The sequence below is a fragment of the Balaenoptera ricei genome, chromosome 10 (assembly GCF_028023285.1).
Source record: "Balaenoptera ricei isolate mBalRic1 chromosome 10, mBalRic1.hap2, whole genome shotgun sequence".
NCBI lineage: Eukaryota > Metazoa > Chordata > Mammalia > Artiodactyla > Balaenopteridae > Balaenoptera > Balaenoptera ricei.
The window spans coordinates 1,413,512-1,439,654 of record NC_082648.1 but is presented as its reverse complement, the minus strand read 5'-3'; the positions used below and the strand labels follow the sequence as shown (position 1 = coordinate 1,439,654).

The following is a 26,143-nucleotide window of genomic DNA, read 5'->3' as shown; positions in this document are numbered from 1 at the left end:
AGAGGACGGGTCTTCTGGAGCGGGAAGGCGCGTTTACCGCGATGATGTTCACGAAGTCGTCGTCCCCCAGCGTGTCCAGGATGGTGGAGACCGTGTACTTGGCGATGGTCGTCCGCAGCCCCTTCATGCTGCCGCTCGTGTCCACCAGGATCACGATGTCCTTCGGGGACGTGGCGGCTTGTATGTACCTTTAGCAGAAAGGAAGGGACAGGCCGACGGTGGGAGAGCCAGAGCCCAAACCGCCAACCGACCGGGTCTCCCTGATTTCCATTCAGACTCTGGCTCAAAGTTCAGGTCAACGCCCAGGGTTTCTCAGGCCCGGAACCACTCCGTTCTGAAGCCGCTTTGGGTGCAGTGGTTGGGACTGTGCCCATCGAATGGTCAAGTGCTCACGGTGACCCTTGTCCTCTTTGTTTCGGGCCAGCCCTGGTCCCGGGGTGCTGGCAGTGGGAAGGGAGGGAGCTGGATGGCCCCTCAGACTGGGTTACAGATCTGCCAGAGGGGGGGTGAGGAAGGAGGGGAGAGCCTGGCTGAGGGTTGGTGCGAAGACAGCTCAGAGCCCTGGGAGGAGGTCTGGGGCGGGGAGGACAGATGTGGTCAGGGCTGGAGCAGAGCAGCTGTAGGGGGACGGGGTGGGGGGAGAGGGATGCAGAAGGACACCCTTCTTCTCCTGTGTTGGATTAGTTCTACACACCTGCGGCCCTGGGATGGGCTCGGGGCAGGCCCTGGAGGAGAACGAGGCAAAACCCGAGGCTACAGAAAGATGCGGGCCCCAGAGGCCTCGGCCCGGGGACGCTTACCAGCCGCGGTTCCGGCAGTCGAAGGTGATGACTCCGCTCTCATCAGGCGTCCATTTGATGCCTGGGGAAAGAAAGTCTGGTTTTTTCGCTAGCTCGGAGAGGCTGCTCCAGTGCTTCTGGCTGGGTGCTGACACCCCGCGTGGCCAGGACCCCCAGGGCAGTAGGTCAGCCCCTGTGAACTGAGGCTGCAGCACGGAGGGAGGCCGGCTCTTGGAGGGACACTCACCTCCCAGCGGCCCCGATCCAGGGTCGGGTTCATTTCATAGGTAGGACCCCGCCCCCCCCCCCGCCCAGCCATGTGGTTCCTGGGAGTCATCGGTGAGGCTAAACTTCCCATCAACCTAGACGGGGAGGCCCAGGGGTGTGACTTGTATTTAGCGTCATTGCCGCCCAGCAGAGCGTGGACAGAGTGGGCGAGCCAGGGCTCCGAGCTGCAGCCCACCTGCCTCCAGGCAGGATCCGCTGCTGGTGCCCACGCCCTTCCTGTTAGCTGCGGGGGGGGGGGGGGGGGGGGTGGGGGGGGGTGGGGGGAGGTGATCTGGCTACGAGACTAAGCTCCTCAAGGTCAGGCCCTCCCGGTGCCTGGCGGGTCTGCACGGACTCCCGGTACAGCAACGGAGATGGGCAGCTGAGGCGGAAGTGCTTGGCTCTGAACCAAAACCTTAGAAGAGGGCTTTGGTGGTCCCGGGTGGGGTGCCCTCAGCCCCGAGCAGACACAGAGGTCAGCTCTCCCGAGGGAAGCTTTCCCAAGTCGGGCCTCGCAAGCCAAGGCCACCACGTGCGTTAGAAACGGGCCCCTGTGGGTGAGAGGCCGCCGAGGCAGGAGCCATGAGATGCGTCCTCCCAGGACGACGGGCGCTGCTGAGACGGCAGACGAGAGCGTGGCCATTGTGGGAAAGGACCGAGCGGTGGCCTCGAGCAAGAGGGTCCGCAGGCCCCGTGAAGCAAAGCGCTCGGTGAACGGAGACCCACAGGAGTAGGCGCTGAGCTCTGTCTCTGCTTCACTGATGTCAGTACGTGGTTTGCAAAGGACAAAGCGGGCGATAAGCCCCCACCTAGCAGAGTCACCGAACCCCCAGTTCCCTGAGAGACCCAGAGAAAGGCCTGCGCACGTTCCTAAGTCGTTTCTGCAGGAGGCAGACACCACCGATGAAAACTGCTGACCGCAGGCACACGGACCCCAGACTGGCTGAAACCAGGCGGATGAGGCTCGAAACCTCACTTTGATGGCAACCAATCCGAGAATTGCGCACGAGCTGATCAGGCCCCTGCACCCCTCCCCGACACGGCCTTTAACCCCTTCCCTAGAAGTCCGCAGGGAGCTGGAGCCCTTGCCCTCCTTCTCCCGGGTGCACCGGCTCTCCTTTCGATAAAAAAGCTTTGCTCGCCTAGCAGTCTTGTGGGAGTGATGTTCATTTCTATGGTCTTGCTTTCCCAGAATCTAGAGAGAGCGCCTGGGAACACAAACAAGGGATGTTTGTATCAAATAACAGTGAGAGTATCTAATTTGCAGGGATAAAAACAGGGAAACATTAGATGAAAATAAATCAGGGTGGGGAGGCAGAGGTGCAAGTGGGAGAGTTCTAAAGTCTTTTTTGACTGCAAGGAGGGTGAAAATATTATTTTAATTGTTATATCTCATGTTAAAAATGCTTGATAAAATAGCAGGGCTAATTACTAAAAGAATGGGAAAAGAGGAATAAGTTCCAAACTGACAGAAAAAAGAGAAGTAAGGGGGTAGGGGAGATTTATCAAAAAAGATAAATCATTAAAAAAGACAAAAAAGAAGAAAAAAGGAAACATAAAACTAGAGGGACGAGTAAAAATTTAAAAAATAAGATAATAGCATGTCCGAATATATCAACATCATACATGGAAATGTGCTTAACTTGCGAAACGGTAAAAGAGGTTGTCAGTTTGCATAAAAATTAAAAAGCTATAAGCTATTTTCAAGAGATACGGCTAAAACAAAATGACATAGAAGATTGGAAGTAAAAGGATGTAAAATATATATATATATATATATATATATATATATCTGGCAAATACCAACTGAGAGCATACTAGTATCACTCTATGAATACCAGACAAAACAGACTTAAAATAAAAAGTGTCATAAGGGCTAATAAGGGTCAAGCAGACATAAAATCAGCAAAGACATAGAAAATCTAAACAATACGATTAACAAGCCTGATCTAATGATGTAAGCAGAATTTTTCATCCAACAATTAAAGCACACATATTCTGCTCAAGCACACATAGAATATTTACAAAACTTGATGACATACTAGGCTATTAAACTAAATCCCAGCTAATTTCATATAATCAGTACCACATACACTGTGTCCTCTGACTGCAAAGCAACCGAACTAGGAATTTATAATAAAAAGATAAATATAAAATCCCTATGTATTTGGAAATTTTAAAAGCACACTGTTAAATAACTGAAAGATCAAAGAAGAAATCACAGGGGAATACAAAAATATTTAGAAGCAAACAATAACTAAAACACTACCCTGACACCAGAAAGCACAGGCAATAACTTCTGTGTATCAAAGGACACAGTCAACAGAGTGCAAAGGGAACCCATAGAATGGGAGGAAACATCCAGAATGTATAGAGAACTCCTGCGACTCAGCAACAACAGTGACAACCTCGTTTAAAAATGGGCAAGTTTTGTGTTTGCACACAAGCTGACGGCTCTGGAAGCCCTGAGGTGGCGGGATTTCCACCCTGGGGAAGGCTTGAGGGACATGGGCCTTGTCTTCAAGCATTTGAAGGGCTTTCCATGGAAGAGGGATGAACTTGTTCATCAAGACTCCAGAGAACAGAAAAAGAACCAAATGGCTTGTTGTGGATTTGGGCAGAGACAAGAGGTACCACTGAGGGAACCGGTGAGCCCTGAGGTCGCTTCGTACTCCTTCTAAGAGAGGCCCAGGGGACACACATGGCTGTCCTCAGGACCCTTTGAGACGGGCTGGGACCTGACACCTGGGACCCGTTGCTGCAGTGCTTGCACCTGGACAGACATCTCCTCCAGCAACAGAATACAAAGAAACTATGAGGGACTAAAAATAACTGTGCGCCTGCAGAGCTGGGGCGAATTATGGACAACATGATACAAAAAGACCAAAAAAACCCAACTGCCACTTCTGAAGGGCCGAGAGCAAAAGCAGGGTACTGGGCATGCCCCCTGCACTCAACACCAGAAAGGGGTGGGCAGACCACCTAAGCCACCCGTCCAGCCCGACCCCTGGACACACCCCTACCCTCACCCCATATAAGGAACCAGCTCGCCCCGCCCCGCCCCTATACCCCCCAGGGAGTGAGCAAGGGAACCTGTTGCTTGTTCTCACTCTCCCTGCCGCAGCAGGGGCCCCAGTAAAGCCTTGCCTGAATTTCTTGTCTGGCCTCTTATCAATTTCTATTGACTGGGGAAGGCCAAGAACCCTGGCCAGTAACACCTTCCGGTTCCTATCTCAGAAAACAGGGCAATATTAAGGCTTTCTGGACAGGGGCCTAAAATAAGAAGAGTGGGCATGAGCTGTGGTGGTGAATTATTTTAAATGAGAAATAAAAGAAGGCAGAGCTCTTGGAGGCCCCGTGGAACGGGCTTCTATTTTCTGTTCGTTGGTAGACAAGGGAGGTTTTCCCGCTGCTTGCTGGGTTGGCCGCTAGCCTGTGACACTTCCTTCTCTGCTATTGAACGAGTGACTTTGCCCCCTTTCTCCAGTGAGGATGCAGCCTTCTGAAGATCAGACTTGTTTTGCCCTCCTTTCCACCTCCCACATGCTTCTCACAGGACAAGAGTCCAGGTGGGCATTTATTGGCTGGTTACTGAGGCATCATTTGTTCATTCCTTCATCAGCTTGAAAGTGTGCTTATCAGGTTGTGAAGGGGATGGAGGTGGGGTTGGAGGTGCTTCTGGACCAGGGTCCATCTCCAGTGCCTCCGTCGCCTTGTTCCCAGAGGCGGAGCCCCGAGGACCGTGGAGATGTCTCCCAGCGGCCTCACCTGGGTAGATGCGGAAGAACCCTGTCGAGCTGCCAAAGTACTGCCAGGTCAGCGTTGGGTCTCTCTGGAAGTTCTCCACAAAGACAGGGTTCAAGGCTTCGGACATGTAGATTCCATTCAAAATATCCGGGTCTGAAGGGTAAGATTATGGGAGGAAGTGCAGGGGAAACGAGATCAGTCTTCCCCCCGCTGAACATGCGTGCACACACGCACACACACTCGTGTGCACACAGCCTGCAGCGACGCCACCCACGACTGCTGTCCACACCCGCACTCCCCCTCCCCCTCCCCGGGGACCCCCGTTTGCTCCGGGCAGGGCTGCGGGCTGGGGACCGGCGGGCACCTTTGTTGTAGACATTGGTGGGCAGCTGCACACTGCTCAGAGACGTGTTCACCAGCAGGCCGCTGAAGTGCGCGTTGGCCTCCAGGATGAACTCGGCCCCCAGCTCCACGTAGGCGCCGCTTGCGTCCTTCTCATTGATGAGGTCGGAGTTGTAATAGTCAAACTAGGGTGACACCGAGGAGACGGGAGGGCAGAGGGCCCAGGGAGGGGAAGGGGAGAGAGAGAGCGTCACATGTGATGGATATCGGACAGACTGACCACCATGTCCACACTGGCAGAGGATTCCGGCCACTATCACTGATTCGGGGCAAATATCCCTCCAGACATTGGATCGGATGGTTGATTCTTCTGGGTTTTGGTGTAAACTGTCTCGATTACGGCTTCAGTCCCCACTTTGGCGTGTGTGGACGCAGCCAGCGTTGGAGACTGACAGGTGGACACAGATTCAGGGAGAGGGGGACAGATGGAGGCAGCCTGGCCAGCACCCCGAGATCTTGCAGGAGGGGGAGGGCTCCTGGGGGACCAAAATGGGGGTCCCTGCAAGGGGGGGGTTCCCTCTGAAGAGAAGGCCTGCAGCCTGGCCTCTGGCCAGCCATAAATGTCTCCTCAAATACTCACGGTGGTTCAGAATCAAACCTCTACAGCTTCGTACAAACCTGTGCACACTGAAAGATAGAGCCGGGCCTGTGCAATTCCCACCCCATGTCCCATCCTCAGGTGACCCCAGCCCCGGGGCATTGGGACATTAGTCACCGTACCTCCCAGGGCTGTGGGAGCGGGAGGACTCACCACCAGGGATTCGTTGAATTCGTGGTTCAGGTCGGCCTCCTCAGCAGCCTCGACCAGATTCTGCGGCCGGGGATGGGAAGGGGAGAGTCAGCGGGGGAAGGAGGCCAGAGGCCCCGTAAGGTCCAGTCCCGGGGTCCACCCGCGAGAGCTGGGGACAGACTCTCGGACCAGCACCCGCGCACGAATGCGCACAGCGGCACTAGTCACAGTAGCCCAAAGGCAGGTGCACGTCACAGGGACAGGAAGCCAGTCTGAAAGGTGACACACTGAGTCCTTCCCACCACGTGACTTTGTGGGGAAGGTGAGGCTAGGGACACAGCACAGAGGTCAGTGGTTGCCAGGGGTTTGTGGGGAGGGAAGGATGAGTAGCCGGCAAACAGGATGTCTTAGGGCAGTGAAACTACTCTGTATGATCTCTGATGATGGAGACACGTTGTTATACATTTGTCCAAACCCCCGGAACGTACACCACCAAGAGTGAACCCTCATGCAGACTGCGGACTCTGGGTGACAATGACGTGTCAGTGTAGGTTCGTTAATTGTACAACCTGCATGTGGATAGTTTTGGGGAGGCTGTGTTTGTGGAGGCGGGGGGTAAATGGGAACTCTGTACTTTCTTCACAACTTTGCTGTCAACCTGAAACTGCTTTAAAAAATAGTCTATTAAAATGTGTGTATGTGTATCTATCTCTCTCTCTGTATTCAATCTGTACATATTCAGCAGCCAAAAGGTGGAATCAGCCAGTATTTGACCTTTTGTATCTGGAGTCTTTCACTTGGCACAATGTTTTCAAGGTTCATCCATATTTTAACATGTATCAGACATGCTTAACATGTATTCATTTCTTTTTATTTCTGAATAATATTCCATTTTATGGATAGCCCACATTTTGTTTATCTATTCATCAGTTGGTGGACATTTGGGCTATTTCCAAATGGAAATTCCTCCATTTGTGACAACCTGGATGAACCTGGACGACATCAGGCCAAGTGAAATCAGCTGGATGCAGAAAGGCAAATGTTGCATAAAGTTACTTATGTGTGGATCTAAACTAGTCAAACTCCTAGAAACAGAGGGTAGAATGGTGGTTGCCAGGGTCTGAGGGAGGGTGAAATGGGTGCTGGTCAAGGGGTACAGAGTTTCAGTTGTGCAAGATGAGTGAATTGTGGAGAACTGATGTACAGCAAGGTGGCTTAGGTGACAATATTGTAGGGTGTGCTTGACCTTTGCTAAAAGGATAGTTCTTGGGTGTTCTCACCTCTCATACAAAAAGAAAGAAAGGGGTGGGGAGGGAGGGAAGAAGGAAGGGAGGGAGGAAAATACCGTTTATCCTTAATGCATTGTATGCTTAATACAATTACCATTTGTGAATGATGGATAAGGTGTTTGGCTTGGTTGGGGTGACTATTTCACAATGGATGTGTATATCGGGTCATCAGGTTGTACATCTTAGTATACACAACTTTTGATTCTCAATTATACCTCAGTAAACCTGGGGGTGGGGGAAAGGAGACCGGAGCTCCTATCCTGGCTTTGCCAGGGGGAGCCGCTGCCCTCTGGGTCTCTATTTATACTCCTGTAAACTGGGCAGAACCAGCATTATCCCCAACAAGGAGGGAGGGCCCTCCTTGCTTCCCTACTCCCGACCCCCAGTGCCGAGATGTGATGAAGAAATTCCACGCGGCAAAGATTATTTTAGTGCCGCTCTGCAGGCAATTTCCCCACAGGCACCCTCATAGGAGAGTCCGTGGCTGTGGCCCTGGGGGCACCCCCAGCAGGGAGCAGGGCCTCAAGCTTGGAGAAGGTCCACAGAGCAAGTGCCCCCTGGGTTGGTTTTCCATGCTGAGGCCGTGGGAAGGACGCGGTGCCCCTGGAGCCGCCGGAGCCCAGCGCCCTGGGCTCTGGAGGTGTCTCGGGACCTCGTGTGCTCTGGCGCCAGGAGGGCTGGCACCTAAAGGGGGGCATCCCTGTGCCCCGGTGTCTGCACTCCGCCCAGACCAGCCGACTGAAGGAGGCGGGTGTTACTGCTGTGTGGCTTCTCGGGGGGTCAGCCTCCCCTGCTGTGGGCGGTCCCCAGGTATCCCTCATTGCTTCCTGACGCCAAGAGCCCCTGCCCTAAGCCTGCAGAGAAGAGGCTGCAAATCGTCACAGGTGGGAAAGGGGGCCCCGGCAGCCTGCGGGGAGGCGGGGAGACGGGCGGACACCGCTGGGCCTGCAGCCTGTCCCCCCACCATGGCCACCCTCGCCCATCCCGTGTGCGGCCTCGGCCTCCCCTGCGGGTCCACCAGCCCGGACCTCTCTCCTCCCTCCTTGTTCTCCTGGACCCCCAAGAGGAGTTCCTTCGGGGATAATGCTGGTCTGGGGTGGCCAATTCCTGGCACGCGGCACCTGCTGGTTTACACCGGCCAGGTCCCCACAGGGGTCAGGGAAGCACTTCATGCCAGGGAAGTGACACGTCCCGTTTCTACCAGGCCAAGCCAGGCGGATGTGCAGTGACGAAACGCCTGGGCCCTGGGCCCCCATCAGGGCAGCACTTGGGTGCCACGAAGGGGGGTCTGTGGGGCAGGAGGGGAGAGGCTGGGGGAGTTGGAGGAGAGGAGGGAAGGGGAGGAGAGAGGGAGTTCACGTCACCCGCTCTCACCCCGCTATGCTCCCACCCTCCACGCCCCCCACCATTCACTCAGCCCGTGACTCCTACGCCCTCACTCTGCTCCGTCCCATCACTGAACCGGAGGTCCTGACGCAGGGTCCTTCTTAACACCGTGGGTTGACCCTCCAGCCCTGGACGCTGTTCCCTAAGGCAGAGTGCCCGCCCGGCCCTTCCCTCTCTCCCCTTGCCCCCCACCCCCTCCTTTATAGGGGTCTTGTGGCTCATGGGCTACGAGGCAGGAGAAGGTGGTGTAGGGGGGCTCAGGGAGGGGGTTCCGTGTCCGGGGTGGGCAGACCCCCAGCCCGCAGGCCTGAGCACCTGGATGGCCGCCACTTTCCTGCGGAGCATGGTCTCCATGTCCTCCGAGAACTTCCTCACCAGCTCCAAGCCATCCACCTCCTTGATCTTCAGACTGGGCTCCACGTCCTTGTATTTCTGTTCAGGGGACGTGGAGAGACACAGGCCTGTCATCTTGTACCCGGACGTCCACCCCCGGCTGCCGGCGGCCTCCGCCCTCCCCACTGGTGCACTCACACTGGGGCCAGGACGGCCCTCCGTCCTCGTAAAACCTCCCCCAACAACCGACAAGAGACGCCGCTTATCAGATGTCCTCTGATTCACATCCTACAGAGGGAGGCTGAGGCCCAGAGAGGTCGTGAACTCGACCGAGGTCACACAGCCAGCGCAGGGGCTGCTCTCAGGCGCTGTGGGGCTCGTGGTGTCTGTGCCCCCCATGTGCTGCAGGGGTGGGTGCTGCCTGACTCTCGGCCAGTGGGCCTGGGGGCATTAAGAGGGTTGCTGAGTCGCCATCTGGGCCCCCGGGAGGCACTCCCTCACCGTGTGTCCTGAGTGCCACCTGGGCACGAGTTACGCAGTTCCCCAAACTGTAAGATGCGTCACGAGCAAGGCTTTTACTCAGAACAGCCACAGGGTGGGGGGAGCAGGTGTGGGGTGGCGAGGGGACCCGGCATTGCTGCTGCGGCCCTGTGGTCAGGACAGCGGCCCCCAGCCTGGGGGAGGGGACAAGCACGGCCATCAAAGCCGGAGGCTCCCCTTTCCGCAGCACTTAGAAAATGGTGCTGAAGCTGCAGTGGGGCTTAGGTGGTGAATATGGATTCTCAGCGGCTCGCAGCAGGACGGCAGCGCCGTCCTCAGCACTGGCCTGGGAGTCGGGATACCAGCGGGACGGGAGCTCGTGGGAGCTGAGTGAGAAGCCGGCTGTCAGCCCGTGCACAGGCAGCTCAGCTCCTGCCCAGGGGCCAGGCAGGGCCGGACGGGACTCGCCGGGCCCTGGTGGCTCTCCAGTGCCTGGAGACGTGGCGGCAGGTTGAGCGCTGGGTGGGCGGCTCTCCGTCCGAGGGTCTTCGCGCCGAGCTCTCTCCGCCCCCAGGCAGCAGGCCTGTGTCCAGCCCGCCGGCCCCTGCTCCTTCTCCCCTTTGTTCCTCACCCCGCCATCCCTTCCCCCGATCCCGTCTAGGCCCGGGCCTCCCGGGCCCCTGAGCTGACACTACGCTCTTGGCCACCCAACCGTACTGCCCCCCCCCCCCCCGACTTGCTCTGTGTCTTGGGCAAATCATTCCCTTCCCTGGGCCCCAGTTTCCCTATCTGAAATGGGGATTGGATTCGATGGCCCCCAAGAGCCCTCACACTCAGACATCCTGCTTCTCCACCAGGAGGGCTTAACGCCAGCTGCCCTGGGAGCCCCAGGGTGAGGGGGGGCGGTCACTGACCTTCTGCAGCAGGAGGGAGCCCGAGTACTTGGTGACAGTGTCATACAGGTCCCCGCCGAAGGTGTCTGCCCACAGCTTCACTCTGCAGGACGGTGGGAGTACGGGTGTGTGCACTCGCGCATGAGCACACACGAGACACATGCAGAGATGCACACAGACACGCACACACACAGGAAGCAAGTGTCTACATGCAGAGACACCCACCAATGCACATGTACAAGCCCGCACAAACATGCAAGGACACACATAACACACATATACGCAGATGCACACACGCACAGGCCCACACGCAACCACACACACTGACTTACACCCAGGAAAACACACCAGCAGCTGTGGTCCCTCCCGGCCAGGGCAGGGCCCCAGAGGACCCATCAGGCTTGGCAGCTACCCTGTGATCCCAACACCCCGGGCTGGGGGGCAGGGCTGACCGCCCTGAGCCAAGCCTACCCCCCGCCCCCAGAGGGCTGGAGAAGAAGGGACGAGGTCGGGGTTGGCCAGGCAGGGTGGGGGACCCCGAGGGCTCACACAGCCGCAGCTCCTCGGCCAGTCGTCCCCCAGTTGCCCTGCACAGGGAGCGTGAGGCAGGGAGGCCGAGACTCTGAGCCGAGTCGGGGCCGGCGGGCAGGGAGGACGAGGCAGCCTCACGGGGAGACCCGCCCCCACAAGTGCCCCGAGATCCCGCCCTTGGTTGGGGGGGAGGCCACGCGGGGCTGTGCCTCAGCCTCTCCAGATGGAGCAAAAGGAGTTTCCGCACGGGGTCACGCCAAGGTCAGCGTTCGTTCGGTCACTCGACCGACAATTACCGAGGCCCTACTATGTGCTGGGCATCGTGCACGGGCATGAGCCCTGCCCAGTCCTCGCCTTTGCGGAACCGATAGTTAGAGCGACACCCCTCCATGTACGGAGGGCGCCATCCACGTTTGAAGGGGCGCCGTCGAAGCTGGGGGAGGGGGGGTGGTGGTGAGGGAAGTCTTCCTGGCAGAGGTGAGCTCTGACTCAGTGTTGAAGTCTGGGAGAGTCTCCCCCATCAGACAGACTTGGCCGAGAACTCTAGGTGGAGAGGATAGAGGAGCTTGGAGGGGTCAAAAACTGGAACAGGGATGAACAAACCTGACTCCACAGTGGATCTGTTTCTTTTATTTTAACCTTTGTATTCTATTGTTTTTGCTACAAGTTGAGAATGTTGCCTACAGCCTGAAATATACAGGACAGCCCATTCTCAAGACTCTGACCTTTAAAGGTGTAACACTTCTCATGCATATAGAGATAAAAACTTGCAGAAGAGAGAGTAACATTTGCCTTGTTGGAGGTTTTTCTTTTTTTCTCTTTTTGGCTGAGAGGCTCCGCTTGGGGGATCTTAGTTCCCCCACCAGGGGGCTGAACCCAGGCCACAGCAGTGAATGCACCAAGTCCTAACCACTGGACCACCAGGGAATTTCCTTGTTGGAGGTTTATAGGAACAGCATGACCTGACCTATGTGGGCAGCTGTAAGAACAAAGGATTCTGGCACCAAGAAGTTGGCAACAACCAAACACACTGCCTCCCTTTTTAGTATAAAAGAAGCCTGAATTCTAGCCCGGGTGAGATGGTTCTTTGGGACACTGGTCCACCACCCTCTCGGTCTGCTGGCTTTCCAAATAGAGTCACTATTTCTTTGCCCCAACGACTTGTCTCTCGATTGATTTGCCTGTTGTGTGGTGAGCTGTACGAGCTTGGACTCGGTAACAAAATGACTTCCAGGGGGCTTCCCTGGTGGCGCAGTGGTTGAGAATCTGCCTGCCAATGCAGGGGACGTGGGTTCGAGCCCTGGTCTGGGAAGATCCCACATGCCGCGGAGCAACTCGGCCTGTGAGCCACAATAACTGAGCCTGCGCGTCTGGAGCCTGTGCTCGGCAACGAGAGGCCGCGATAGTGAAAGGCCCGCGCACCGCGATGAAGAGTGGCCCCCGCACCGCCAAGAAGAGTGGCCCCTGCTTGCCACAACTAGAGAAAGCCCTCGCACAGAAACGAAGACCCAACAAAGCCATACATACATACATACATACATAAAAAGAATGTAAGCAGACAAGAATACCATTAAAAAAATAGAAAATTAAAAAAAAAAAAATGACTTCCAGGTCCCCAGCTTGTGTGGTTGAGCCGATGGTGGTATAATTGAATAAAATTAAGACTATCAGGACGATGGGGGAACAAGTTGGGGAGGGCAGAAGTGATGCGTGCAGCTTGGGAGAGGCAGGAGGTGAGGTCCCTGCGGCAGGGCTACTGGGTGCCGTTGGGCCGCTGTGAACTGCCCAGCTCCAGAAGGCGCCCAACACATTGCATCTTTTTTTTTGCGGGGGGGGGGGGGATGTGGACCATTTTTAAAGTCTTTATTGAACTTGTTACAATATTGCTTCTGTTTTATGTTTCAGTTTTTTGGCTGCGAGGCATGTGGAAGCTTAGCTCCCTGACCAGGGATCTAACCCACACCCCCTACCCTGGAAGGTGAAGTCTTAACCACTGGACCGCCAGGTAAGTCCCTCGTATTGTATCTGGGAAGACACAAACTTGAATTTAAAAGCTTGAGTGATGTTCAGGAAGAGCAGCCCATGGCAACGGTTTGTCGGTCTAGCAGGTGGAGTCAGGGCTGAGGGTTACTGGTTGGTGGGTGGGAGCTGGGATTCTGAGGCAGACGGGCCTCAGACAAGGCGGGGGGTGTTGGCCGAGAAGGTCTGTGAGTGGACGACAGACCCGGGGGAGCAGCAGCACTCCCGGGGCAGACGGGGGGTGTGGGGTGGGGGAAGGGGCATTAGAGGAAGACAAAGGTTAACGTGGGCGCCCGAGCAGACTCGGGAGAGCGTTGAGACTCAAGAAAAAGGGAGAGCTGAGTGTCCAGAGCAGGCCAGGAGGTGAAGCCAGGCGTGTGTACTGGGTTGGGCGGGGAGATCTTTGGGGATCCTGGTGGGGACAGATTTGGGAGGTGGCAGAAGCCGGGCAGGCAGAGGAGGCTGAGCGCTGAGTGGGAGGGGAAGGCGTGGGGGAGATGCCGGTCTCTGCGGGGGAAAGACTGGGAAGGATTCACTGGGGGGCAGGGCTCAGGAGCCCGGGGGAGGTCTGGCTCCAGGGTGGTGGGCGCGTGCAGACGCGGGCGTGGCTGTGGGCCCTCCCCTCGGCGGCGCTCGGGCTCCCGGTGTGGCCGGTCCCCTCTGCGCAGGCCTGGGCTCCGGCCATCTCTAGCCGGCACTCAGCCTGTCCCTGGAGCTTGCCTGTGCTATTAGCTGGTCTGTGCTCCGGGGATGAAGGTTATTCTCAATACCTCCTCCGACGATGAAGAGTTCAGGCTGGCAGTGGGTGTGGAGGTGAGATCCCAGCCAGGCCGACTGGAGTTCAAGTCTGGCCCTGCCATTTGCTGGCTGCGTGAGCGTGGGGTGGCCGTCTAACCTCCCTGAGCTCGTTTCCTCTACTGCAGAGTCAGGAGACGGTTCCCCACCTCGCTGTGCGGACTGGAGGGTCTTCTGTGGTGACCTGGCAGCCCCAGGCCTGTAACAACTGGAGGTGGGACCCCTCGATGGGGACAGAGCCGCTCAAACCCCGCGCTCAGCTCAGCTCCACACAAACCCCAGGCGTTCGTGGGGCTGCAGGCCCCCCTCTGTGAGACACGAGGCTGGCGATAGCCTGACTGTCCTCCTGGGCTCAGGTGTGATGAGCAGGTAGCCCCTTTAGTCCAGAATGTTCTGCTCCCACACAGATCAGAACTGTCTTTAACGGAACCGCCAGAAGTAAGGACTAAAGACCAGACACCCCCGGAGAGTCGCACATTAAGTTAGATTATACCAAAGTGTGAATGACCGAGAGCTTCCCTGGAGCTGGTCTTAGTGACAGGATGTAGGACTGGGGCCTGGAGGGAGGCAGGCAGGTGTAGAAAGGGAATGGAGACACCCCTCGGCCCCCGCCGGGCACATCCACCCGGCTCCTGGCTGCGCGAGCTGTTGGTCGGTTTAGGACCGCTTTACCCTCTCAGAATGTTTCCTAACGAATCCTTGCGGAGCCGAGATGGTCACGTCCAGCAACTTAGCTCCCACCCCAGCGGCCTCATCGTGTGATCACCCTGGAAGGAGCCTCGCCCTCAGGTGCTGGGGACACTGCGTGCCATCCCAGGAGGAGTGTGGGCCCCTGTGTTCGGCTCTCCTAGGACGGTCAGGTGTCTGGGCAGGGGGTGAGGGTAGGGCCCCATAGGGCAGAGATTTGGGGAAGAGAAGAAAAGGTCTTCACAGCCAGACAGGGGGAGCGGGCAGCCGAGCCCTGGGAGAGCCTGGAGGCTGGGGGAGGCGAGGATTGAGGTCGGCTGCAGAGGGGAGGGCGGGAAGGGCTTATGGGTGCGGGTGCTCTTGAGGCTTACGTTTCCAGAGGAATCCTGGCCTGCCCCCGCGCGGGGGACAGGGACGTGCCGCACAGCAGGCACAGGGTGACCACCGTCTTCCGCAGGGAGGCCCAGGCCTCTGGCCGCTGGTGCGAGGGCATCCTGCCGCGGGTGGAGCTGGGATCTGGGTGGACCCTGGGGGGTCCGGGCAAGGTGCCCCTGCTGCGGTCAGGCCGGGGAGAGGACGGAGCAGCCTCCGACCCCGAGCTCTGTCTGCCCAGATCCCTGGCACGGCCCCGAGCCTTCGGCCTTCCGGGTCGGGGCGAGCCTGGGGTTCCCCAGCCTGCAGTCGGGTCCTGGCTGCGATGCCCGGTGTGCGTGTGGGTCCCTTCTCTGCCCTGCGGAGGGGCCGCCCTACCTGAGCAGCTGGCTTCCAGGAGAGCGGCTGGTGGGAGAAGGTGTGACGGAATGAACTGGTTAATCCCCCGGCCTCCTCTCTAATCCCCGCCTGACAGCAGGAGGAGGGCGGCGGCGGCGACTTCGGCGGGATTACCCGGCTTTCAGAAGGCAGGGCTGGCTCACCCCACGAGGGTCAGAGCACAGCCTCCTGCGTTAAAGAGGCAGAGCCGTCCCCGGAGAGCAACCTTCCGCAGTGACACTGGCCCTGGATGCGTGTCCAGCGCTCTGACTTACCAGGAGCTGCGACAAATGCTCTCCTTAAGCCTCAGAACGATCCTGGGGGTCAGTGTCAGCACCCCTGTTGGCTCGGGGAGGCTAGGGGACAGAGGGGGGGCCCTGTGCTGGCTCCTGTGTCCAGGCCGCTGACTTCGGCCAGGTCAGAGGTAACGTCCACAGCCTGTGGCCTCCCCTCCCCCATGTCTCACCTGCCCCGGTTCTAGGCTGGGGACCCATTTTCCGGGAAGCTCCAGGCCCCTCCCCTGCCCCCAGCCCTTGTATGGAATGAGCACCCAATGCACGTGAAAGGGAGACAGTGCAAGCCCTGCTGCTCAAGGCCTCCGTCCGTCTGCATTTCAGCTTCTCCTCCGACCGACGTCCCCTCTGCCGGGTGGTGCCGGAGGGGCCCTGGGCCTTGGGGGTCCAGCTAAGAGGAAGCCAATGGGGAAACGGTTTGGCTTGTGTAGCCACCTAGACAGTTGTGTGCAGCCATCCAGGGCAGGGCGGCTCCAGGGACGCTCCCTGCCTGCCTGCGGGGCTGCTGGCCTCGTGACGGGACACCCAGCTGCCGCGCGACCGCCCCGCAGTGCCCCGCCGGCGGCGCGCGGGAGGGGACGGAAAAAAGGCCACAGGCCGGTCCACGGAAGAGTCTTCCAAAGACGGAAGCTGCCAGCAGAGGGCCTGGTTCTCGTCAGGGCCTGGCTCTCCCGTTAGGAAGGGGTTGATGTTGAATGGCCATAATCACAAACATGCCATGTGCTGTCTCCTCTTCCGACGGGAATTACACGTGACAGAACTTGATCAAAATTCTTATGTCTGTGGGTCCAAACTGGTGAGAGCACCACGTGAGGCCACAGTCCACGCCTTCCCCAGGTCAGAGGGCTTCCTGGTGTATCTTGTCCTGACAAAACCTGCTGGTTCCAGCAAAACGGCACACAGGGCTGCCACCGACGCAGGGGAACGCCTGGAGAAGCAAGTGTTCCCATGACGAACTCCTGTGTGTCCCCAGCGGGGCGTCAGCGCTGTGGGTGGGGGTCTGTTCCCAGGCTCAGCCCGGCAGGGCAGCGATTTCTACAGGCACTTGAATTGTTGCCAGGAATGCTGAATTTCAGATGGATTCTGCGTATCTTTCATTATGAATCATACCAAGATTAGAAGAATTACCATAGAGGCGTGTTGGTCAATTAATAAATAAAAAGAATGTGTAATTTTTCTAGGCTTTGTGACTTTTGTGGTATTCATCAACTTCTTAAAATTTGTGATTTGGAGTGACTCTTTCATTTTATTTTTTTAATTTAAAAATTTTAAATTTTTTAAATTAAAAAAATGAAGTATAGTTGATTTACAATGTTTCAGGTGTGCAGCAAGGTGATTCAGTTATAGATATACATATATATATTTTTCAGATTCTTTTCCATGATAGGTTATTCCAAGGTATTGAATAGAGTTCCCTGTGCTATACAGTAGGTCCTTGTTGTTTATCTATTTTATATCTAGTAGTGGGTACCTGTTAATCTCAAACTCCTAATTTACCCCTCCTCCGGACTCTTCCATTTTAAATAAATGCTCACTTTCCTCTCCACTTCTGTATCTGTGTTCTGTCTCTACTGTGGGTGACCATCCCCACATGACGGGAGCTGTGACCCCCGGAACGGCCCCTCCCTGTTCTAGCGCCTGCTGACCGCGACCATGACCAACTCTAACAGTCTAAGCCTGGGAGCTGCTAGAAATCTCTGTCAATGTCACATGGCTCATTTTACAGGCATGGTGGTGGCCTGGGTCTACCCAGCCTGCTGGGAAGCCCTCAGAGTTCCTGCAAAGAAACTAGGGTGGTGGGTAAAGCACGAGGTGCAGCTGTGCAGAGAAAGACGCCTTTCCGGTAGCTCTAAAATATATCTTGCTGTGTATGCGTTGCCGACTGTGGCCCATTCCAGCTACTGGGCCCCTCTCGCTGCAGCATCTTGTGAAACCCCAGGGGCTGTGGGGTGCAGTGGGGAGGGCAGAGGACTTCAGAGCTGAATCCTTCAGAGGAGGGATTTCTTAGCAGGAATAAAATGAAGGGTGGGGCCAGAGCAAGAGCTAAGGGCATTACCAACCTCAGAGAGCCCTCTGGCCCTCAGACCTCAGGGCTCACCCCTCACCTGTCGTCCAGGAAGGCATATCACTCATGCCAGGGAGGAGGGAACTTACATGCGGCTCTATTCTTAAGGGCTATGAGGGGAAGAGTATCCCAGCTTTTCCTTGGTCAGTCTTTCATCTCAACCCCCATAAATTTAACCCACTTTCCTAGGGCATCTTCCTGGTGTCGGCGCCTCACCAGGCACTGGAGATGAGAGACACAGTGTTGGAAGGAAGACTGGACATGAAGCTTGATATACATACTTAGAGTCTATCCATGGAGGCTGGTCTCAAACCCACCACTCAGCTAAATCAAGCTGAGTGCTGTGATGCATAAGTGAAACATTTGTCACATTTGTCAGAGTGGAAGGGACAATCATTTTCTCCTTATGGTGGGAAAAAGAGGGAGAGAAATTTTAGGGAAGGCTTCATAGTGAAAGGGACATTTGAATTGGGCTTTAAAGGATGAATAGGAGTTCACCAATAGGAGCCTCTTGAAGGGGTCATTATAAGGAACAGATAGGATATAAGAAACAGAAGGAACAAAAGTAGGAAACCATGGGCATACTATGTTGTGTACACTTTTTAGGAAACAGTGAGATATCAGTTATTACTGCATACTAAGTTATACTTAGTGGCTTAAAAATAAAAGCAATTATCTATTGAGCTCCCAAATGGGTATTCTGGGCAAGGCTCAGCAGGAAAGGCTCATCTCTATCCCATGCAGCGTCAGCTGGGGCAGCTTAACGGGCGCTGGAGGATCCACCTGCAGGATGGTTTGCTCACACGGCTGGCAGGTTGATGCTGGCTGTTGGCTGGGACCTCAGCAGGGGCCAAGGGTTGGGAGACTGACTTTCCCTCTTCAGGGGCTGCTTGGGTTTCCTCATAGCACAGTGGCTGGGCTCTGAGAGTTAGATCCCAGGAGAACGCAGTGGAACCCTTTGCCTCGTGGTCTGCCTTGGAAGTCACGGAGCCTCGCCTCGTGTATTCCACGGGCTACCAGTGGGTAGCCAGGTTGGGCCGGGCTCCGAGGGCGCAGATGCGGGTCCCCCCTCTCAATGGGAAGAACAGAAAACATTTGCACACTTGTCTTAAAACCACCACGTCGAGGGTAGTGGGGTGGGAGCAGGGGAGGGTGTGAGGGTTCGGTGGGGGGGGTTAGGGGTGCAGAGAATGGAACAGGGGGAGAAGACACTGGGGGAAGTCAGGCTGTTCCTAGACTGGGCAATAGTTATATTAGCTCTCTCCAAAATCAAACTTAAACCTCACCTGCTGCGACCCCGCATCCATGGGACAATAGTGATTTACAAGTTTGGCAGAACAGGGAGGCAGGGGGGCAGGAAGGAAGAAGAGCAGGGTCACGAAAGATGTAAAAGAGTCTGTAACCCAAGCTAAGCTCCTGTGCGCACAGACCACACGTTCCCACCTTTGCCCAGAGAGCGTTGGCTAGTGAGGTGTTCCCGGGCCTGCGCTGCGGGAGAGAAGTGTGTGCCCCCGGCCCTGCCCTCCCTGTGCACACACCCCTCCTGCGCACCCCTCCTGCACACACCCCTCCTGCACACACACCCCTGCACACACCCCTCCTGCACACACACCCCTGCACACACTCCTCCTGCACACACTCCCCTGCACACTCTCCCCTGCACACACCCCTCCTGCACACACACCCCTGCACACACTCCTCCTGCACACACCCCTCCTGCACACACTCCCCTGCACACACACCCCTGCACACACCCCGCTGCACACACCCCTCCTGCACACACACCCCTGCACACACTCCTCCTGCACACACCCCTCCTGCACACACTCCCCTGCACACTCTCCCCTGCACACACCCCTCCTGCACACACTCCCCTGCACAATCTCCCCTGCACACACCCCTCCTGCACACACACCCCTGCACACACACCCCTGCACACACACCCCTGCACACACTCCCCTGCACACTCTCCCCTGCACACACCCCTCCTGCACACACTCCCCTGCACAATCTCCCCTGCACACACCCCTCCTGCACACACACCCCTGCACACACACCCCTGCACACACCCCGCTGCACACACCCCTCCTGCACACACACCCCTGCACACACCTCCTGCACACACCCCTCCTGCACACACTCCCCTGCACACTCTCCCCTGCACACACCCCTCCTGCACACACTCCCCTGCACAATCTCCCCTGCACACACCCCTCCTGCACACACACCCCTGCACACACACCCCTGCACACACTCCCCTGCACACACTCCCCTGCACACTCTCCCCTGCACACACCCCTCCTGCACACACTCCCCTGCACACTCTCCCCTGCACACACCCCTCCTGCACACACTCCCCTGCACAATCTCCCCTGCACACACCCCTCCTGCACACACACCCCTGCACACACACCCCTGCACACACACCCCTGCACACACTCCCCTGCACACTCTCCCCTGCACACACCCCTCCTGCACACACTCCCCTGCACAATCTCCCCTGCACACACCCCTCCTGCACACACCCCTGCACACACTCCTCCTGCACACACTCCCCTGCACACTCTCCCCTGCACACACCCCTCCTGCACACACTCCCCTGCACACACACCCCTGCACACACCCCGCTGCACACACCCCTCCTGCACACACACCCCTGCACACACCTCCTGCACACACCCCTCCTGCACACACTCCCCTGCACACTCTCCCCTGCACACACCCCTCCTGCACACACTCCCCTGCACAATCTCCCCTGCACACACCCCTCCTGCACACACACCCCTGCACACACTCCTCCTGCACACACCCCTCCTGCACACACTCCCCTGCACACACACCCCTGCACACACCCCTCCTGCACACACTCCCCTGCACACTCTCCCCTGCACACACCCCTCCTGCACACACTCCCCTGCACACACTCCTCCTGCACACACCCCTCCTGCACACACTCCCCTGCACACACACCCCTGCACACACCCCGCTGCACACACCCCTCCTGCACACACACCCCTGCACACACTCCCCTGCACACACCCCTCCGGCACACACCCCTCCTGCACACACCCCTCCTGCACACACACCCCTGCACACACACCCCTCCTGCACACACTCCCCTGCACACACACCCCTGCACACACACCCCTCCTGCACACACACCCCTCCTGCACACACACCCCTGCACACACACCCCTCCTGCACACACACCCCTCCTGCACACACACCCCTGCACACACCCCTCCTGCACACACTCCCCTGCACACACCCTTGCACTGCAATGCTTGGTGAGCACCCACATGTCCTCTGAGCAATGGAAGGACAGACAGATGGAAGGAATAAGGGCTCCAGGCTTAGTTCCACAGCAGAGGAGGAAAGGTCAGTAGTTCCCATCATTCCACGTCAACTTTCCTTCCTTCATCCAGCAACTGTGAACACACACAGCTGTACTGGAGGCCCTGTACCCAGGCTCAGTTTCCCCGATCACTGAATCCCTCCCCTCCGTGCTCCAGGTGGCGATAGAGGGATGTGTGTCGACAAAACGTCAACTATCACATCAGGGGTTTCATAACATTTTCTTTAGCAATTGAGTCCTTTCTTCCAAAGAAATCTTTGCAGAAGTCAAAGAAGGCTATTTCGGCCACTGGCAACCCCGTCCTCTGGCTGCCCCGCACCACCCTTGGGGCCAGCCGTGACTCCTCTTTCTCGTGCCGGCTCTGCCTTGTGACTACATCCGGAGCCCGCCCGCTGCTGCCCAGCCCAGGCCCCCCGGGCCCCGGCCAGCCCGGCTGCTTCCCTGGCTCACAGCAGCGTCCTGCCCTCTGCGCACGTTCGCGCCTTCGGCTTCGTGTCCAGGCTCCTGCCCCGCCCGCGGGGGTCGTCTGTACGGACCACTCGGCCGAGCCCAGCGGGGAGCCTGCAGGAGCCTGGAGAGAGCCGGGGTGGCCCAGGCCGGCCCAGCGCTGCTGCTCCTGTTCGCGTGGCTTCCTCCCTGTGCTAGTCAGGATTCTACAGGGAGCCAGAACCGGGTGGACGTGTATAGCGAGGGAAACAGATTTATTACAGGGAACGCGCTCTCACGACTGTGGAGCCGACCAAGCCTCAGGCTCTGCACCCGGGGACGCGGAGAGCGGTGGTGTCATTGGGGTCCAAAGACCTGACAGCTGGAGACCTCCGAGAGCCGCCGTGTTTCAATTCAAGTCCAAAGGAAGGAAAAAGCGATGTGCCAGCTGAAAGGCTGTCAGGCAGGAGTCTGTCTTACTTGCAGGAGGGGTCAGCCTTTGTTCCATTGAGACCCTCAACTGATTGGACGTGGCCCACTCACACCAGGGAGGGCAATCTGCTTTCCTTGAGTCTATAGATTTATTTATTTATTTATTTCTTCTTCTTTTTTTCCTGCCACACTGCACAGCATGTTCCCTGACTAGGGATCGAACCTGTGACCCCTGCAGTGGGAAAGCAGAGTTTTAACTACTGGACTGCCAGGGAAGTCCCAAGTCTATAGATTTATAGACTATAGACTCTTCCTCTCACCCAGAGCACACCCTCATGGTCACAGCCAGCATGATGTTTGACCAAACATTTGGTGCCTGTGGCCCAGTCAAGTTGACACGTGGAATTGACCATCACACCCCCTTTAGACTCCAGGAGTAACTGCTTCCTTCCCATGACTTGGAAGGAAGTTACAGCTCAGCTGCTCCTAAGCCCCGGGTTACTCTGCGTGCCCTCTCCATTCGTACGTTTGAGAAGAAACTTTTCCCCAATTATCCCACTATGAGTGTCCCGCCTGTTTCCTGCAGGGTCTCTGACAGCTGGCCTCCCGACTCTGCCCTTACCCCTCTTCCTCTTCCGTCCATTCTTTTTTTTTTTTTTTTTTTTTCAAGTTTTGAAATTTTATTTTTACCTAGGATTGGACAGTTCAATTAATGAATTAGGACTCTGAAGAATGATCCCTCCCAGGCAGCTTTCTGTTTGCCTATATCTCTAATCCTCAACATCTAGTATGACAGCACACAGTAGGGAACAACATACACCAGAGCTTTCACAAATTGATGTATTTAGTTCATTATCTGCTGATTAACTGAGTGCACGTGGGCGTATCTCAGTCACTTTAAGTCACATGACTGCAAGGACACAAATGTACGCTAGCTCATCCTCTGGTTGAGAGTCCCTGGGGGACACTCGCATCCTGGTGTGGCTTCCCTCTGCATCTCCTGGCTGCTCTGCCCACTCCGGCCAGTTACCCCGACATTCCCTGCTGCTCTCCCTCTCTCCTCCCTCTCTCCCTCTCACCCTTCCCTCCCTCTTTCCCGGCTGCTCTCCTTTCCCTCCTAAATCTATAGTATTTGGTACATTCACAGACCTGGCTTAGCAGTTTTGTGACCTTGAAGAGGGGCTCAGCCTCTCTGAGCTTCTTCCGTCCATTCTAAACCCAGCCACCGAGAGTCCTTTTAAAGTCAGCCCACGTCACTCTGCTCAGAAGCCCCAACAGCTGCCCACCTTACCGAGAGTAAAAGCCAAAGCTTGTACTGCAGCCCCAGACCCATCGTGAGCTTCCTCCCTGGCCTGTGACCTGCTGCCCGCGCTCACTACGGGCCCACAGCGGCTCCGCCGGGGGCCTGAGTCCCCTCTGTGGCTCTGCCTGGCCTCTGTCGCTGTTCTCTGTTCCCATCAGGACTCGGTCGGTCGGGCCCTGGCAGGAGGGACGGCACATCTGAGTTGACTTGGGAAGGGTTTAATAAAGGGGGTCTTTACAGAGGTGTGGACAGTGTATTAGGGAAACCCTGGGCACCGCAGACTCCTGGGCAGGAAACAGCGGGAGCCGATCCCCGGGCCTGAGAACCTGGACGGAGTGAGCTGTCCTAAAGGAGGTGGGCCCGCAGTGGGGCGGGGGGAGCAGCTGTGCACAGTGACCCACCGGAGGAGCTGCAGGAGGCAACGCCCTGCTCTCTCGCCCGCCGCTCCGTGAAAGCCGCTGAGCCAAAGACCCCCAGGGGAGCCCACCAGCCCGCCTCCCAGGGCCGAGAGAAGACGAGACGTCCAGCACGAGATCTTGACTCAAGACCTCGCCCTCCATAATGAGAACGTTCTGGAATCCGATAGGGGTGGTGCACAGCTTAGTGAACACACTGAACCTGCCAGGCTCTATGCTTTAACGTGGTGTAGTCTATGGCGTGTGAATTACATTTCAACTGTAATGAGCCCCGTTTTCAATGATGACGCCGTCCTGGCCGTAGGGTCTGAAACATCACCTGCCCCTGACCTCTCTCATCCCTCTTCCAGCACCTTCTCCTTAGTGGCTGCCGTCAAACAGCACGTACGGGATTTTCCCCATGTCTCGTGTTCACGGCGTTTCCTCCGCGGCAGTGTGACCTCCGTGGGGGCAGGGACTGTGGTCTGATCTGTCCCTCACCTGAGGGACGCCCCTCACCGCCCACTCGCCCCTCGGGCCTGTGGCCCCCGCCCCCCCCGGCCTGTCACTGTCCCCCCCCCCGGGTCGCCCGCGAAGGAGGGCGGCCCCTGAGGAGCGTGTGCGGCGGCAGCATCCCCGGGGACGTCTGTGCAGCCCCTCCGCCCGCGTCAGCAGCTGCGCCGAGCCGCGGCTTGAGCGGTGGAGGTGAGCGAACACAGGCAGCTACTGGCGCCAGGGGGGGCCTCACGGCAGTTTAGGGAAGCACAGCTGGAGGCTCATCCGCCTAAGCCTAAGCCGTGCCCTCATTTCCCGGCAGCGGAGGGGAGAGCACAGGGGCAGGAGGCAGAGGGCACCAGGGGCCTCTGGTACCAGGTGCTGGCAGGCTCACTTGGCCATGACCACTGGCCTCTGGGTCCCTTGGTCTCTGTCCTTCTGGCTCACAGCCTTGACCTCTCCCCTCGTGGGGCCTCTGCCGGTGCCCCAGGGAAGCCACATTCCCTGTAGCTTTGCCTGCCAGCCGTCCCCGGGCCCCTCCTCACTTTCCCCCCCTGCTTCCCCCCTCCCCACTTCTCTGATCATTTTCTCTTCCTGTTTTGCTGTTTCTCGAGCCCCTGCCATGCACCGGCTCTGAGCGGGCTGGGGCTCAGGGCCACCAGGATGACGGTGGTTCCTACCCCTGGGGAAGCCCACAGGCTGCCGAGGAGGCAGACACAAGAGAACCTTCCGACCTGAGGGGAGTGTGGGCACCCAGGGCCGGAGCAGTGTGCCCCGGCCTTCGCCCCAGCTCTGTGCCCCGCGAAGGAGGACAAGTCTGACAGCAGCCCGAGAACCCCCAACACCGTGGGCCCCAGGTCCTAGGGGTAGAGAGTAGACTCTTCCTGGCCTGCATCTTCAGGGAGCTGTCAGAGGAGCATCCTAAATATGCCAAAGGTGTGGGAAAGGAGTGGGTCTCAGTTAGTGCTTTGGGCTGAAAGTAACAGGAAAACCTCTACTCAGCTGACTTAGATAATGACAATTCAGTGTCTCACATAGGAAGTCTAGGTGGTTCCAGGGTTGATTAACACAGCAGCTGAAGGGTGTCACCAAAGATCCCATTTCCTCCATCTTTTTTCCCTGGAATCCTCAGTATTTGGGGTTGTCCTCAAGCTAGCTCCCCTCATGGTCACAGGATGGCTGCCACTGTTCCAGGCATTGCACTCAGATGTGGTAAGATCTTTGAGGAGAAGGGGGACTGATTTTACCTGTGCTTCTCTCATCCGTGAGGACCCCTCACTGTAGACATCACCTAGCAGACTCCCTCATTCTGCAGTGGCCAGACTGCACTCTATGCCCACGCCTGAAGGACATGCAGCCATGACCAGCTCAAACCAATCACGACTCCCCTCCTGGCTGTGGCCGGGCCCACCTCCCCCAAGAATGTGGTGGCAGAAAGTGTCCCCAAACCTGAGGCCTGCTGGAACCGGGGGTGGGGGGACAGCAGTTGTGTGATCGACCAGCACGGTGGGCGGCGGGCCGTCTCCGGCCCGTGAATGTCCCCTTCAGGGTTTCAGGACGGCCTGGGCGCAGCGAGCGATGCTCCAGGCGCAGCCAGTCCGCAAGGAAGCTGCAGAGCATCAGCGGGTGGGCAGCGGCGTGGCCTCCGCCCGCCCGCGCTTCCCCGGCGCCCGCGCGGCTCGTTCCCCGAGGCCCGTCGGCTCTGTGTTCCGTCGTTTCCCTCCCAGCGAGGCCTTCCTGCGACCCCGGCACAGGGCAGCTCGCGGCACCTGCCGTCCTCCGTCCCACTGAGCATCCTTCTCAGCGTCTCTGCGGGACGTACGTCGGTCACTTGTCTCTCTTGCTAATTATCCATCTTCTTCTCGCGGGAGGAATCCTGTTTGCTTTGCTCGCTATTCCCAGCGCCTGGGTCAGTACCGGCATACAGTAAATGCTCAGTCAGTGCTCCTCCCTGGTGGCAGATCAGAATCCCCCAGGGAGCCTGCGGGAAAAGCAGGTTCCCAGGCCGCCTCCCAGGCCTGCGGATCCAGGTCTCGTGTTGCGGGCCCAGCGCCTGGAGCCCCTCCTCGGCCGTCCTGCACAGACGCGGGAAAGTCGCTCAGCAGAGGGAAGCGGGTGGTCAGCCGGGGACCAGGTTCTGCACAGCCATCCAGTGTGAGGACAAAGGTTCCCTGTACCGAGCACCTTCCGTCCCCAGCAGTGTCATCCAGTGTGACACAGGGGTGACCGCGCGGGGAGCGCAGGGCACGGGGGCAAACAGTCACATGGTGGAGAGTCAAGAGTGACTAGAA

At 57.5% G+C, this 26,143-nt stretch overlaps 1 protein-coding gene across 1 annotated transcript in view; it reads right to left on the bottom strand.

Moving 5' to 3' along the window:
* CACNA2D4 (calcium voltage-gated channel auxiliary subunit alpha2delta 4) overlaps nt 1-14,831 on the bottom strand; it is an 84,398-nt gene extending 69,567 nt beyond the window's left edge. The window contains exons 1-8 of the mRNA XM_059934929.1: nt 14,710-14,831; nt 10,328-10,409; nt 8,916-9,032; nt 5,947-6,006; nt 5,158-5,320; nt 4,815-4,946; nt 801-861; nt 38-188 (exon numbers count right to left, since the gene is read on the bottom strand). Of these exons, the coding sequence (XP_059790912.1) occupies nt 38-188; nt 801-861; nt 4,815-4,946; nt 5,158-5,320; nt 5,947-6,006; nt 8,916-9,032; nt 10,328-10,409; nt 14,710-14,831 (888 nt within the window). The remainder of the gene's footprint in view (nt 1-37; nt 189-800; nt 862-4,814; nt 4,947-5,157; nt 5,321-5,946; nt 6,007-8,915; nt 9,033-10,327; nt 10,410-14,709) is intronic.
* Between the last annotated feature and the right edge of the window lie 11,312 nt (nt 14,832-26,143).